This window comes from Mus caroli, chromosome 5 (assembly GCF_900094665.2).
Source record: "Mus caroli chromosome 5, CAROLI_EIJ_v1.1, whole genome shotgun sequence".
In the NCBI taxonomy this organism is placed as follows: Eukaryota; Metazoa; Chordata; class Mammalia; order Rodentia; family Muridae; genus Mus; species Mus caroli.
Window position 1 is genome coordinate 100,384,342 of NC_034574.1, and position 14,197 is coordinate 100,398,538.

At 40.3% G+C, this 14,197-nt stretch overlaps 1 protein-coding gene across 3 annotated transcripts in view; it reads left to right on the plus strand.

The window, feature by feature from the left end:
* Positions 1-14,197, plus strand: part of Kiaa1107 (KIAA1107 ortholog) — a 71,572-nt gene that overhangs the window by 33,613 nt on the left and 23,762 nt on the right. For 2 of the 3 annotated variants that reach the window (XM_029477580.1, XM_021162653.2), the window contains exons 6-8: positions 8,296-8,376; positions 9,002-9,098; positions 13,869-13,957. In XM_029477580.1, the coding sequence (XP_029333440.1) occupies positions 8,296-8,376; positions 9,002-9,098; positions 13,869-13,957 (267 nt within the window). Of the gene's footprint in view, positions 1-8,295; positions 8,377-9,001; positions 9,099-13,868; positions 13,958-14,197 lie in introns of those variants that run through there. The other variant, XM_021162652.2, reaches the window with a different exon arrangement.

Consider the following 14,197-nt stretch of genomic DNA (forward strand, 5'->3'; position numbering starts at 1 on the left):
GGCCATTGACTTGTTTGAGTTAATTTTATATCCAGCTACTTCACTGAAGCTGTTTATCAGGTTTAGGAGTTCTCTGGTGGAATTTTTAGGATCACTTATATATACTATCATATCATCTGCAAAAAGTGATCATCTCTTTCGGCTGGCTTACCTCACTCAGGACAGTTGTTTCTGGCACCAATCATTTACCTGCCAACTTTATAGTTTCATTTTAACTGCTGATTATTTCACTGTATGAATGTATCACATTTTTGTTGCCCTACTCATTTGTTGATGAATCTGTAGGCTCTTTCCAGTTGCTGTCTATTATGAATAGAACAGCAACAAACATGTAGTATCATTCTTTGACCATATGCCTAAGACTGGTGTGTTTGTCAGGGTTCTCTATAGGAGCAAAACTGGTAGAATGATTATATACATATATGGGATTTAGACTGGATTACAGGCTGGGGTGCTGTTAGTCCAACTGTGACTGTCTACCAATGGAAAGCACAACAACCTAGCAGTTAGTCAGTCCATGAAGGTGAGTGTCTCCTCTGGCCCACTTCACTGTGACTGTCTACCAATAGAAAGTACAAGAATTCAGCAGTTATTCTGTCCATGAAGGTGAGTGTCTCCTCTGGTCTTCCCACCTTAAATGACCTGGATTAAAGGTAGATCTTTTTCCTTCAAATGATTTCATTAAGAAAAGTTCTGTGAGGATGGAGTCAAGTTGCTAGCAGAAATAGCCATCACCAGTGTTATAGCTGGGTCTTTTGGTAGGTCTGTCCTCAGCTTCTGGAGGAGCTGTCACACTGATTTCTATGGTGGCTGTACACGTTTGTATTCCCACCAGCAATGAATTAGTTTCCCCCCTCCACCTCTCAAATCCTTGCTACCATGAGCTGTCATTTGTTTTATTGATCTTGACCATTCTGACTAGTGACAAAATGGTGTCAAAATGTCTAAGTATTTTTGATTTGCACTTCCCTAATAACTAAGGAGGTTGAATATTTCTTTACATGTTTCTCAGCCATTCATCTTATGAGGACTCTGCTTAGTTTAATCCTTTGTGAACTCTCTGCTTTGTTCTAAACCCTGCTTTTAAATAGGGTCAATTTTTTGATGTCCAGTGTTTTGTTGTTGTTTATATATTACAGATATCAACCCTCTATTGGATATGTAATTGGTAAAGATCTTGCCCATTCTGTAGCCTTCCAGTTTGTTCGTTGGTGGTGTCCTTTGGCATGTAGAAGTTTTTCAGTTTCATGAGGTCTTTTTTATTAATTATTGTTCTTCATCTCTGTTATATTGGTGTTATGTTCAGAAAATCTTTTCCTGTGCCTATTCCCCACTTTTCCTTCTATCAGATTCAGGACTCCAGGCATCTGGCCTTGTGTAGAGTTCCGTTCTGTACAGAGTGATCGGCAGGGATTTATTTTCATTCTTCTGCATGCCATACCATTTGACCAGCACCATTTGTCATGTGAAGTTTTAGCTCATTTAAAAAACAGAACAAAACAAAAACAAGGTATCCATAAGCAAGTGGACTACATCTGCACCTTCAGTGTGATTCTGTTGATCAGTGGCTGTTTTATCCAATACCATGCTGTTTTTATTACTCCAGCTCTGCTATACAATTTAAGATTGAGGATGGCAATGCTACTCCAGCAGTTCTTTTATTAAGTCGGGTGTGCTTTAGCTATCCTGGACTTTTTTGTGTTTGTGTATGAAGATTAGGATTATTTTTTCAATTTCTGTGAAGAATTGTGCTGGAGTTTTGATTGGGAGCGCAGTGATCTGTAGGTTGGCTCCGTAGGGCAGCTGTCTGCAGCATGTTTGCTCTATCCACAGATGGAGATCTTTCTGTGCTCCCATGTCTTCTTCAGTTCCTTTCTTCAGTGTGTAAAGGTTTTACTGTGCCAGGCTTTCACTTGTTTGGTTAGAGTTATCCCAGTATATCCTCCACACCCCAGCTACTGTGAATTTCTTTCTCAGTCTTCCTCAGTCTGTTTGTATGTAGGGAGGCTACTGATTTTTGTGTTAATTTTGTATCCTGTTACTTTGTTGAAGTGTTTATCAGCTATAGAAGTTTCCTGGTGGAACTTTTAGAACCTTTCATGTATAAACTCATACTGTTCACAAAAAAAGATAATTTTATTTCTTTCTTTCCTATTTGAATCCCATTGACCTCGTAGTACTCTAGCTAAGACCACTAGCACTATATTAAACAGGTAAGGAGAGAGTGGGCATACTTGTCTTATTCCTGATTTTTAGTAGAAATGCTTTGTGGTTTAATGATTCTTAATTTAGTATTCATTCCACAATAGTCACTGAGGAAATTGGAAGTCTTTCCATCCACAGCTCTTGACTGCTTTAGAATATTCTTTCCAAATGTGTTAATGACTTTCAAACTCTGCTCTTAGAACCCCAAACCTCCTAGTAGGCATGTAAGATTAGAACTGGAGTTTAAAATCCTCAAAGTCTGTGTTCCTTTAACTCTAAACTGTTTTCTTCGAGGCTTCTAAGTTTAGTATAAGGATACGAGCAAGAAGTTCTTATGCATCAGTGCTCCCCAGCCATCCCCGTGGCCTGGGAGGGTGAACTGCTCATACCCAGCTTTCAAAGATGAGGTCTGTTCATAAGAAATCAGTGGGGAAGAACTAAATGGCATCAACTACTGCTCATCTACTCTTACCTGCCACTCTCTGGCCTTAATTTATGGTGGAAGTATTAGATATTTCCTCTTGTTATGGCTCAGCTACTATTGATCTGTTTTACAAACTTATTCATTGGAAAGTCAAATGGACATTGCTAAATTAGTTTTAAAAAGTCACTTAAATAAGCAGGCTATGTTCTGAGAATCCAAATTCGGGCCCCTGGGCTTATACAACAAGTACTTTACCAACAGTCTTCCCAGCCCCGCTTCCTTTGTATAGATTAGAATGCAGTTGTGTCTGCCTTTGCAGAAAGGGCGTGGAGTTTTCATGGTAGTTACTCAGAGATACAAGAGTCCTGTGATCATGATTTCACTTGTGCCTTAGAGTTGGAAGGAAATTCTAGTGAGAGAAACTAAAAAATACAATTGAGCCACAGACCAACACTTCCATAAGGAACTTCAAGCATTTCCATTTTTATAAATCAAAATCTTACAGAGGTTGCTTTTGGCTGTGAATTTGGAATTTGAGAACCACTACCTTAGACTATAAGCCTCTATGTCTAGACTACAGCCTGCTTGTTAATAAATAATAAGCGTACATTGACAGAAAATGAACAGTTAGATGGGAGAATCAAGTCCTGTGTTTTCCCATCAACAAGCACAGGAACTTGAAACTTTGGAGTTCAGATGGTAGCATTTGATTAGCCTTAGATGCTTCCTTTTTAACTGAGTTCACTAATGTTCTTGTCTTCCATAAGTGTTTGGTTACATTTTAACTGGAATAAACAGTGCTTTAAATCTGCTCACTTAAGCTGGGCTATTTGACTAATTTGTTTTCTAGGTGGAATCTATAGTGGTGGCTAAGGAGACACAGCCTGCGGTACACACTTACACCAGTGATGTGTAGAGGATACAGGAGACACAGCCTGCAGTGCACACTCACAGCACTGCTGTGTGAGGATACAGGAGACACAGCCTGCAGTGCACATTCACAGCACTGCTGTGTGAGGGATTTAAGTGGTTCAAGTTTAGAAAATGAGGAAGTTCATTTGTGTCAGAAAGCTTTGGAGAGAACTGGAGGTGTGTGATAAAGAGCTGTATAAGAAGCTGAGAAATTTGGACTCTGTGGGCTTGTGAAACTCTCTGTGTGGGACACTATAAAAGATTTACTGTGTCTTGCAAAATTCTTGTAATAGCAGTGTAGGTAATGGAATGCAAGTGGATTTTAGGCAGAAAGTGGGGTGAGAAGACACTTTCCTCCTGTGGATCCAAGAAAGTCAAACGGTATACGACCTTTGGCCCACAACAGGAAACGGAGAGAGGAGAAAGGGGAGAGAGAGGGGAGAGAGAGGCTGGGTCTGGGCATATGAAATCTCAAAGCCCACCCACAGTGGTTCCAACAAAACCACACCTCCTATTTCTTCCTAAACACTCCACCAACTGGGAACCAAACATTCAAATGTATGAGCCTCAGGGCCATTCTCTTTCAGACCACTACAGGTCTGTCTTTGCCGTCTAGGTGAGTATAAGTAAGAGTTTTCAGTGGTAGGGAATGACTTAGAGTGAGCAATCTATATTCAAACCATAGCAGAGGTCATCACGTCAGCATCAGTGAATCCTATACTTAACACGTGTAAATTCTGAAGTCATGTTTTTATTCTTTCACCTAGTCAGGACAACAGCCAAGCTAGACCCTCTGATAAGTTGTAATTAAGGAATTTCTATACCAAGGGCCCTTCTAATGAACAAAGGTGTTCATTTTAAGTAAACCTGAAGTCTGTTTATCAAAGGTGCTGAGGAGAGATTGTGTGTGTGACAGCCACCTCTCAAGTCCCCTCTAACTTAAGAAGTCTGGAAGAAGATGCAGAAAAATCTTTTGACAGAAATCAAAATCCTTTTATGATGAGAAGTCCTGGATAGACTAAGGATACAAGACATATGTGTTCAGAACAATGGTTGAAGCCTTAGCTAGAGCAGGAAGACAGCTGAAGGAGATGAAAGGAGATAGATTAAAAGGGGAGAAGTTAAGGTGTCCTTTCTTGCAGGCAATATGATGTTTTACATAATGACTCTAAGGGCTCCATGGGGAAATTTCTACAGCTGATAAATACTTTCAGCAGTGTACTAGAATATCTCACAAAAATCTGTAGCCTTCCTATATACACATGACAGTCTGAGAAAGAATTCAGGAAAACAATAACTTTACAATAGCCTAGAAGAAACATCTCATGGTAACTCTAATGAAGCATGTGAAAGACTTGTATAATATAAACTTTAAAGCATTGAAGAGAGAAATTAAAGAAGACACTAAAAGATGGATGTTCACGCACTGGTAGGATTAATTTAGTTTAATAAAAAAGAAAGAAAGAAAGAAAAGCCATGTTATCAAAAGCAACCTATAAACTCAGCACAGCCCCCATAAACATTTACACACAATTCTTCAGGGAAATTGAGAAGATAATCTTTAACTTTATATAGAAGCACACACAGAGGGGGGGAGGGATTAGCTGGAATAAAATAATACTGAGAAATAAAAGCACCATTGGAGTTAGCACCATCCGCAACTTCAAGTTGTCCTCAGAACTGTACTAATAAAAATAGCATAGTATTGGTATAAAAAAAAAACCCACATTGATCAGTGTAATTGGAATAGAAAGCCTGGTCCTCATAACACACTGGAGAATAGACAGCGTCTTCAACAGATGGTGCTGGTCAAACTGGATGGCTGCATGTGGAAGAATGCAAGGAGATCCACACTTATCATCATATTCAAAACCCAACGCCAAGCAGATCAGAGCCCTCAACATCACATCAGATATCCTGAATCTCAGAAAAGAATGTAGGGAATAGGCTTGAACTCATTAGCCCAGGAAAGTACTGTCTGAACAGGTTTCCCAGAGCATGAGCACTAAGACCAACAACAAATGGGGCCTTGTGAGACTCTAAAGCAAAGGACACTTTCCTTTGAGGAAAGAGTCAACCTACTAGATGGCAAAGGATCTTTACAAATTATACATCTAACAAAGTTAGTATTTAGAATATACAAACAAAAAGCAAAAAAGCTGAATACCAAGAAAACAAATAACCCAATTTAAAAATGGAGTATAGAGCTAAAGAGAGACCTCTTTACCACAAATGGCTGAGACATACTTTTAAAATGTTGAATATCCTTACCCACCAGGGAAACACAAACTAAAACCGCACTGAGATTACATTTCATCTCACTCAGAATAGCCAAGGTTAACAGAACAAATGACAGTTCATGCTGGTAAGGATTTGGGGCAAAAGGAACCCTTACCCATTGCTGGTGGGAGCACAAACTTTGTTAGCCAGTATGGGAATCAGTATGGTGTTTCCTCAAAAAGCTGAAAATAAATCTACCAAAAGATCCAGCTATACAGTTCTTGGGTATATACCCGAAAGACTTCATCTAACAACAGACACACTTACTTGCTCATCTATGCTAACTGCTGCTCTACTCATAATTGCCCAAAACTGAGACAGCCTGGATCCACAGCTAATGAGTGGCTAATGAAACATGGTACACAAAGGGATAGGATTCAAATGAAGTTTGCTGGTAGATGGGCGGAACTAGAAACAGCCATCTTGAGTGAGGGAACACTGACCCAGAAAGACAAACATTGTATGTTTTCCCTCATGTGTAGATGTTTGCATTTATGCTTTAGATATGTGTGCATCATTTACAGTTCCCACAGACATTAGGTAGCTAGCAAGGGACCAGGTGGAATAGAGGGTTAGAGGGGGTATAGAATATGGGTTTATAAATAGATTACTGGGAAGATAGAAGAGGGGGCTTAAAGAGTCTGGGATAGGAGGATAGGCTACATGCAGAATATGGAGAGGGATAGCTAACACCAAAGACTTTTGAAAAGCCAAATGCAACCTACTGTTGTAGAACAGTTGTATACATACATATAAAAGGACTTTTTAAAAAAGATTTATTTATTTATTTATTTATTTATTTATTTATTTATTTATTATGAGTACACTGTAGCTGTCTTCAGAAGCTCCAGGAGAGGGCATCAGATCAAGTTACCAGTGGTTGTGAGCCACCATGTGGCTGTGGGATTTGAACTCAGGACCTCTGGAAGAGCAGTCAGTGCTCTTAACCGCTGAGCCATCTCTCCAGCCCCATAAAAGGACTTTTAAAAGACTCACCATATAATGAGGAAGACAGTATCCCAGCTAGATACCATATGATGCCAAATAAAAGTCCCAGTGCTGCAAAGGGGTCATGTGTTTTTTGAGTCTTTCCCCAAAGGAGTCCCTTAGGCCTTCCATAGACACTAAAGGATATTACCAGTATCACTGGTTACCCTTCACAACTTGACAGTAAGGCCCTCTTGCTGAAGACACTGCATACTTATTGTATACACCATGGCAGAATGTAGCTTAGTACCCAACTGGAAGCTTCATCTCCACTGGCCAGCTTTCAGAGCGCTAGAAGATGTCATACCTACATCTAAAGGAGAAAATCAATCTTCAGCCACACCCAGTTATGAACCTTCAGAACTGCAATTATGATCTGCCTGACAGACATCCCACAGTGCAGTGGTATGAATGTTAGAGAGTAGCTAACCACTTCTAAAGTTTGAGGTCCACTCGTGAGGTGGAACAGATACTGATATTGTCAATGAACCATAAAGTGGCTCCTCTTACATACTGCTCTACCTCATCAAAGAGAGATCCACAGCAACATGCAGAGAGTGAGAGACTTTGGAATGCTCTATGCTGAGTGGGGGCAGAAGACCATGAGAGCCAGGAGTAGTGCATGATCTTAAGGAAATGTCCGTTTCCACACAACAAGTCGGATCCACAGGAAAGCTCCCAGAGACTGTGATATCATGCACAAGACACCCTCAGCCCAAGCTACACTAGGCACAAAAAGCCCTATCCCTACCTGAGAAGCGTTTCACAAATGATAACTGCTGGGAAACGTGTAATCGATTTTCTTCAACGGAGTGACAGTGTGTCAGCCACACTCTAGGGCGGGCCCATGGGCAGGAGCAGTTGGACCACAGATTACTCCATGGATTTTAGTGGCTTAGACTTTTAAGAGAAAAAACAAAAAATTGGGGGAGATCTGGGAGGCCTTGGGGAATTGGACAGAATATGATAAAAATAAAAATATGCGAAATTCTCAGAGAGTATGAAAAATTTAAACATAAAACATTTTCAACTTATATAAAAATCCATAGGATAGGTTCTGGGGTTATTGTTGCTGTTTTTAATTTTTTAGATTTTATTTTATGTATATGAATATATGTGTATATGTATATACACACAAATATACACACAAGTGCTCTAACCACTGTGCAACCTCTCCAGCCCTTGTGCTTTTTTTTTTTTTTTTGGATTCAGGGTTTCACTGTGTAGCCCTGGCTGATAAGAAATTTGATACATAGACAAAGCTTTTGAACTGAAGAGATCCTCCTGCCTTTTCTTTCCAAATGCTGTGTTTAAGGGTATGCACTACCATGCCCAGTCTAGCTGCTGATTTTAAATTAATGAAATATTTAACATGGTATTTGAAGACCAGAGGTTAGCACTTCAAGTTTGTGAGGAAGTAGAATGTGCCATTGGTACTAATTAAACCTGAAGTGTTTCTAGATTTGAAAGTTATTTTCTTCTTGCAGTATAACCCATGTAGAAATGAATGTTATGATGCACTTTATATATGGAGGAACTTTGGATTTTCCAGAAAAGGCTAATGTTGGGTATGTATTACATTTTGGTAAGTTTAAACATAAAAGTTATGTGGGTTCTGTTTTGTTGAACTATTTTGCAAAGAATCAATGAAGTAGAAACTTCACTTTTATTGTCTGTTTTGCTATATTTTGACTATATTTGGGGAATATGTAAAAACAGTAGGTATGAGCCTGTAGAAATGGCTCAGTGGTTAAGAGGACTTGATCTTGCAGAGGAGCCTGGTTCAGTTCTCAGTACCCACATGGAGGCTCACCATCTCTAACTCCAGTTCCAAAAGATCCTGTGCCCTCCTCTGGCCTCCAAGGGCATCAGCCATGCATGTGGTGCACAGACATAGATGCAGGCAAAACACTCATGCGCATAAAATAAACTTTAAAGAGAGCATAGCTGTGAGAGGGCTTTCCATTGTTCTGTGTGCTACTGAGGGGATAAGGCCTCTCCACCTCCTCCCCCCTCACCACAAAGCAGAAGATCTGTCAGTGCTGATGATTTTGACCTAACAATGTAAAGCAAAAAGTTAGAGTTATAATTCAGATTCTTTTTTTCTGGACATACTATATTATCAAGAAATTATTATGCATTATTCTTTGATTTTACATTTGGGAATTATCAGTTAATATCTGTTTATTTTAGTCAGATACTGAACGTGGCTGATATGTATGGACTGGAAGGATTGAGAGAAGTAGCAATCTATGTTTTAAGAAGAGATTACTGTAATTTCTTTCAGAAGGTAATTGTTAATTCTAACAAATCATCAGTTAATATGTGTTAGATTTTGAACTTTGGATACAGTCATACTTAAAATTGTCACAATTTAGCTAAGAAACACTCTTGCTGAAAAATAACACAAGAAATGCATATAAAATCAGAAATTAAATGTAATCATTTTAAGAAAAGTCAAATTGACATGGGAGTTTATTGATGGTATTTAAAGATCTTGTGTAATTGAAAGAGTGCACAGCTAGGCCTCATGCTGAGTTTGGCAGTGCGAGAAAGGGAAGCTGTCATGGCCCCGTCTCCCCAAGAGCCCCACCAAGGCTTTAATTGGTTCTCCCCCTTCCCTCTGCTGTGGCTGAGCACAGCCCTTGTCTGATGGAGTTTGGGCATGTTTTGGTTTGCAAACATGCAAACTTTACTGTCTAAAGAAAGAGCCTTTGTACATACATTATTAGTCTTAGATTCGCCATTCTTTAATATACTTTGTGAATGTAAGTTAATTCATATAGTTATGCTTTTCTTATTTTGCCAATTTTCTTTATAATTCACTGAGCATAAATTTATTTTACAATGAACAAAAACTCTTAAAAGAATTGTTTATATTGTATTTCTTTCTTATTAGATACTTGATACACTATTCCCATTGTCTGACTTGTAACTCAGTTAGTTATTTAATAACATTTAAACCTGTTTTGACATTAGATAGGACCTTCTCTGTCCCCTGAATGAGAGTAGCAGAAGGACCGTTCCCTACCCTCTCAGTCTCTGCCTAAGCGCATAAGGAGCTCACAGCCATGCAGGCCCCTTCCACAGGAGTCAGACCCAGGGAACAGAAGACTGGGATCTGAGCCATGCTCTATTCCATTCTAGATCTCCCTGGCCACAGCTTTAGTCTGGGAGGAGAGGAAGGCTTGGGTCAGATGTTTCAGAAGTATTAAAGCAGCACTCTACTAGAAAAAAAAGATTAACAGATGTGGTTAAAGTAATAGTTGGGAAAAATGTTTTGTATTAGTGTCCATTCTGAGCTGAGATTCTTTAAGAAACTGGTTTATACCTGTCTACGTTATAAAAGTCTCTTCTGTAAGTAATCCTTACACACAGGTGCATCTATTTTAATATGTTCATGACTGTCGAATTAAATGCAGCTCCTTGTATTATACTTTCAGTAATCCACTTAGTGTTTTGTTAATTGGACAGATCATTTGCCAACACTTTAATGGATTTGAGGGCTCCCACGTGATGTGAGAACCTAGCCATCACACTGAAAATTACAAGATCAGACTTCTTAGTTCTACTGTCTGAAAATAAAGGGGGTGGTTATTTCTATTAAGACACTGGAAAACATCTCCACATTTGGCATGTCCTTCTGTGGGACAGGCTTACTACAGTTACTGTAAACTGGGTTGTTCTGATGAGGAGTATTTGAGAAGATGATTCCTGACTCTGCTGAGCCAATTTCAAACATTACTGCTTTGTAGATTTTATATATATTTTCATAAGTGAAGCTTTGAATATGTTACCATATGTAAAAAAAAAAAAAACTTTAAGTCTTCATTTATGCATCACAGTGACTGACCTTTACAGGCAAAAAACACACACACAGATATACACACAAATAAATAAGTAAGCCTAGGCAGTGGTAATGCCATGACTTTAATCCCAGCACTTGGGAGGCAGAGGCAGGTGGATATGTGAGTTCAAAGCTAGCCTGGCCTAGAAAGTGAGTTCTAGGACAGCCAGGGCTACACAGAGAAACCCTGTCTTAAAAATAAATAAATAAATAAATAAATAAATAAATAAATAAATAAATAAATAAAATTTAAAAAGAAAAGCATTAATATGCAAAGCAAAATATGTACATTCAGTTGTTTATTTTAATAATTTTTGTGGCAGGATCTCAGCACCCTGGGCTGGCCTCACACTCATTATGAAGTTGAATGTAACCTCCTGCTTTCACCTCCTCAGTGCTGGCGCTACAGGCAAACACAAGCACACCTGCTTTATACAGTGCCAGGGTTTGGACCTCCGGCTTCCCCCATTTTAGACAAGTTCTCTACCATCCGAACTACATCCCAAGCCCTACATTAGGTTCTTAAACACTAATGTGATACCTTCCTAACAAGGGAAAGATCAAGTTAACAGTAGTTCTTAATTTTAAAGTTTGAAATTGCTGACCTGATTAGAAGGAAGAAGCTTTGTTCTGCTTTTAGAAGAGTATTTAAAAGTACACTTCAGCGATAGATTACTGATCACCTTTACTGTCCTGTAAACTCCCAACTGTAACTAACTAATGCGTGTTGGGTTTCTCAGGTTGTTAGACGTTAAGAGAGGACACAGGGAAACTACCTAACTGTCCCTCTTCTTGGGCGAATTATTGGAAACACGAAAGTGCCTCATGGCTGTCTCTCCACAGGGGAGTTCACAGTGCTGGTGTGGCTGCCTGTCTGGGACAGGAGTAGCAGAAAATCAGGAAAAGCACTACGTGCTATAAAGAGCAGGTAGCTCTGGTACAGAGGAAGCTTTAACCTGGAACAGCCTGACACTCTAGGGTAGCCGTGGTGTGTGGGGCAGGGTGTGCAGGCCAGAGAAGCCTGGTGGCTTTGATTGTGTGTGTGTGTGTGTGTGTGTGTGTATGGTGTGTGTGTGTGGTGTGTGTATATGTATGTGTCTGTTGTGTGTGTATGTCTGTGTTTGTGTATGTCTCTGTGTGTGTGTGTCTGTGTGTGTGTCTGTGTATCTTTATGTATGTATGTCTCTGTGTGTGTGTGGTTTTCTTCCATACTTTGTTTTATTCACACATAATCCCAATTGCATACCCTTCCCTCCTCTCTTCCCAGTCCCACCCTTACAAATCCCTTCTCCATTATCCCCTCTTTTTCTCTTCAGAGAAGTCAGAGCCTCCCCTTCTTGGTTACCACTCCTCCCTGAGACATCTAGTCCCAGGCTTGCTCTTTGGTTGGTGGTTCAGACTCTCTGAGCCCCCATGGGACCAGGTTAGTTGACTCTTCTTGTGGTGTCCTTGACCCCTTTGGCTCACTCAATTCTCTCCCTCACCCTTCCACAAGACTCCCCTGAGCTCCTCCTGATTGGCTGTGGGTCTCTGCTCTGTTTCCATCTGCTGCTGGATGACCTCAGGAGACAATTATGCTGGGCTCCTGTCAGCAAGCACAGCAGAGTATCATTAATAGTGTCAGGGGTTGGTTCTCTCCCGTGGGATGGGGCTCAAGTTGGGCCAGTCACAGTTGGCTGTTCCCTCGGTCTCTGCTCCATCTTTATCTCTGCTCATCTTGTAGACAAGACAGCTTTTGGGTGGGTTGATATCCCCCTCCCTCCTCTGGAAGTCCTGTTTAGCTACAGGAGGTGGTTGTGTTAATAGGGACCCATGGAGCCTTGCGGTTATTGCGGTTTGATGTGTCACAGTTATGTGCTAATGAAGAGCTAGATGCCCCATTTGCCAGGGTAAGGGGGGTAAGGGAAGAGGCTGTCCTGGTGGCAGAGACTGGTGTCAGGGTGTCTGAAGGACGCTGAGAGGAAGCTTTGCTCTGTGTGCAGCAATCCTGTTTACCCTGTCAGAATCCAGCCTGTGCTGAGCCTAGAATGTCAGTTTGGGCACAGTTAGGGCATGCATTTTGGAGGTTGGATCTTGGGACCTAATAGTAGGTGGTTGAAATCAGGCCTTACAGATCGGCTTTGTATTGACATTCAGTGATTGTGTGCAGGCTTCCCCTGTCCAGATTTCAGTGCTGAGTGTGCCATTGCATGGAGGTACTACAGTCCACTTACCGTTGTCCCCAACGTGTGACTAAAGCCTCTTTAAACATCTATGTATAGGTTTTTGCATGGGAAGGGTTTGTTTTGTTTTGTTTTAAGAAAAAAATTAGACACTAACTGCAAGTATATTTCTGGAATTAGTTAATTCCAGATGTAGAATTAAGTGTAGGAAGTAAGTGTATTTCAAACCGTGTCTTATAAATTAGCAGTAGTGTTTATATGATTTGAAACAAACAAACTAACAATTGGCCTGGGACCTGCCAGAGACTAAGCCACCCACTGAAGAGCACACAGGGGCTGGTCTGAGGCCCTGGCACATATGCAGCAGACAGAGGGCTGCCTGGGCTGACCTCCGTGGGAGAAGATGCACCTAATCCTGCAGAGACTTGATGCCACAGGAAGGGGCATATGGGGGCAGGGGAGCACCCGCTCAGAGGTGAGGGGAAAGAAGAGGGTGAAACACTCTGTCTGGAAGGGGGGCATGAGTGGGGCAACATTTGTGATGTAAATAAATAAAAATAATTAATTTATAAATTAAAAACATAAAAACCATCTACCTCTGCCCACTGCCCCCATCTTTGCCCCCTCTGTGGTTCTCGTCTTCCCACCACACAGTCCACTTGGCTTTTATGCGATGCACATCCCACTGTGCTTTCTTGTCCCTTGATGCCCCTCCCCCATACCCCTTCATCATTTTTTCATAGTCTCCTTTCTATGGTGTCCTACAGAAACACACATGTATGTACACATACACACACACACAGAGGTGTATATGAACTTTAAATTATATCTACATGTGAGAGAAAGCATGTTATAGTTATTTTTTCTGAATCTGGATTGTCTAATTTCACATCATGATCTCCAAAAAGTAAAATTCCAAGTTTATTAAGTTGTGAATTGTATGTATTTGTATTATGGTTTAAGTATATAAATCAGATTTTCTTTATGAACCAAATACTTCCAATCTCTGTAAATTAAAGAGATTAACTATGATATTTTCTATCAATTTTAGCCTGTTCCCAGAACGTGGGCATCGATTCTAGAGTGCTTAATGATTGCTCATTCAGTCGGCGTGGAAAGCCTCTTTGCTGACTGCATGAGGTGAGTTATCTTCTGTACTGCTGTTAGTATGTCCTTTATAGAGAGTATACATGTATACATGTGTGTCCTTTATAGAGAGTATACATGTATACATGTGTGTCCTTTATAGAGAGTATTCATGTATACATGTGTGTCCTTTATAGAGAGTATACATGTATACATGTGTGTCCTTCATAGAGAGTATACATGTATACATGTGTGTCCTTCATAGAGAGTATACATGTATACATGTGTGTCCTT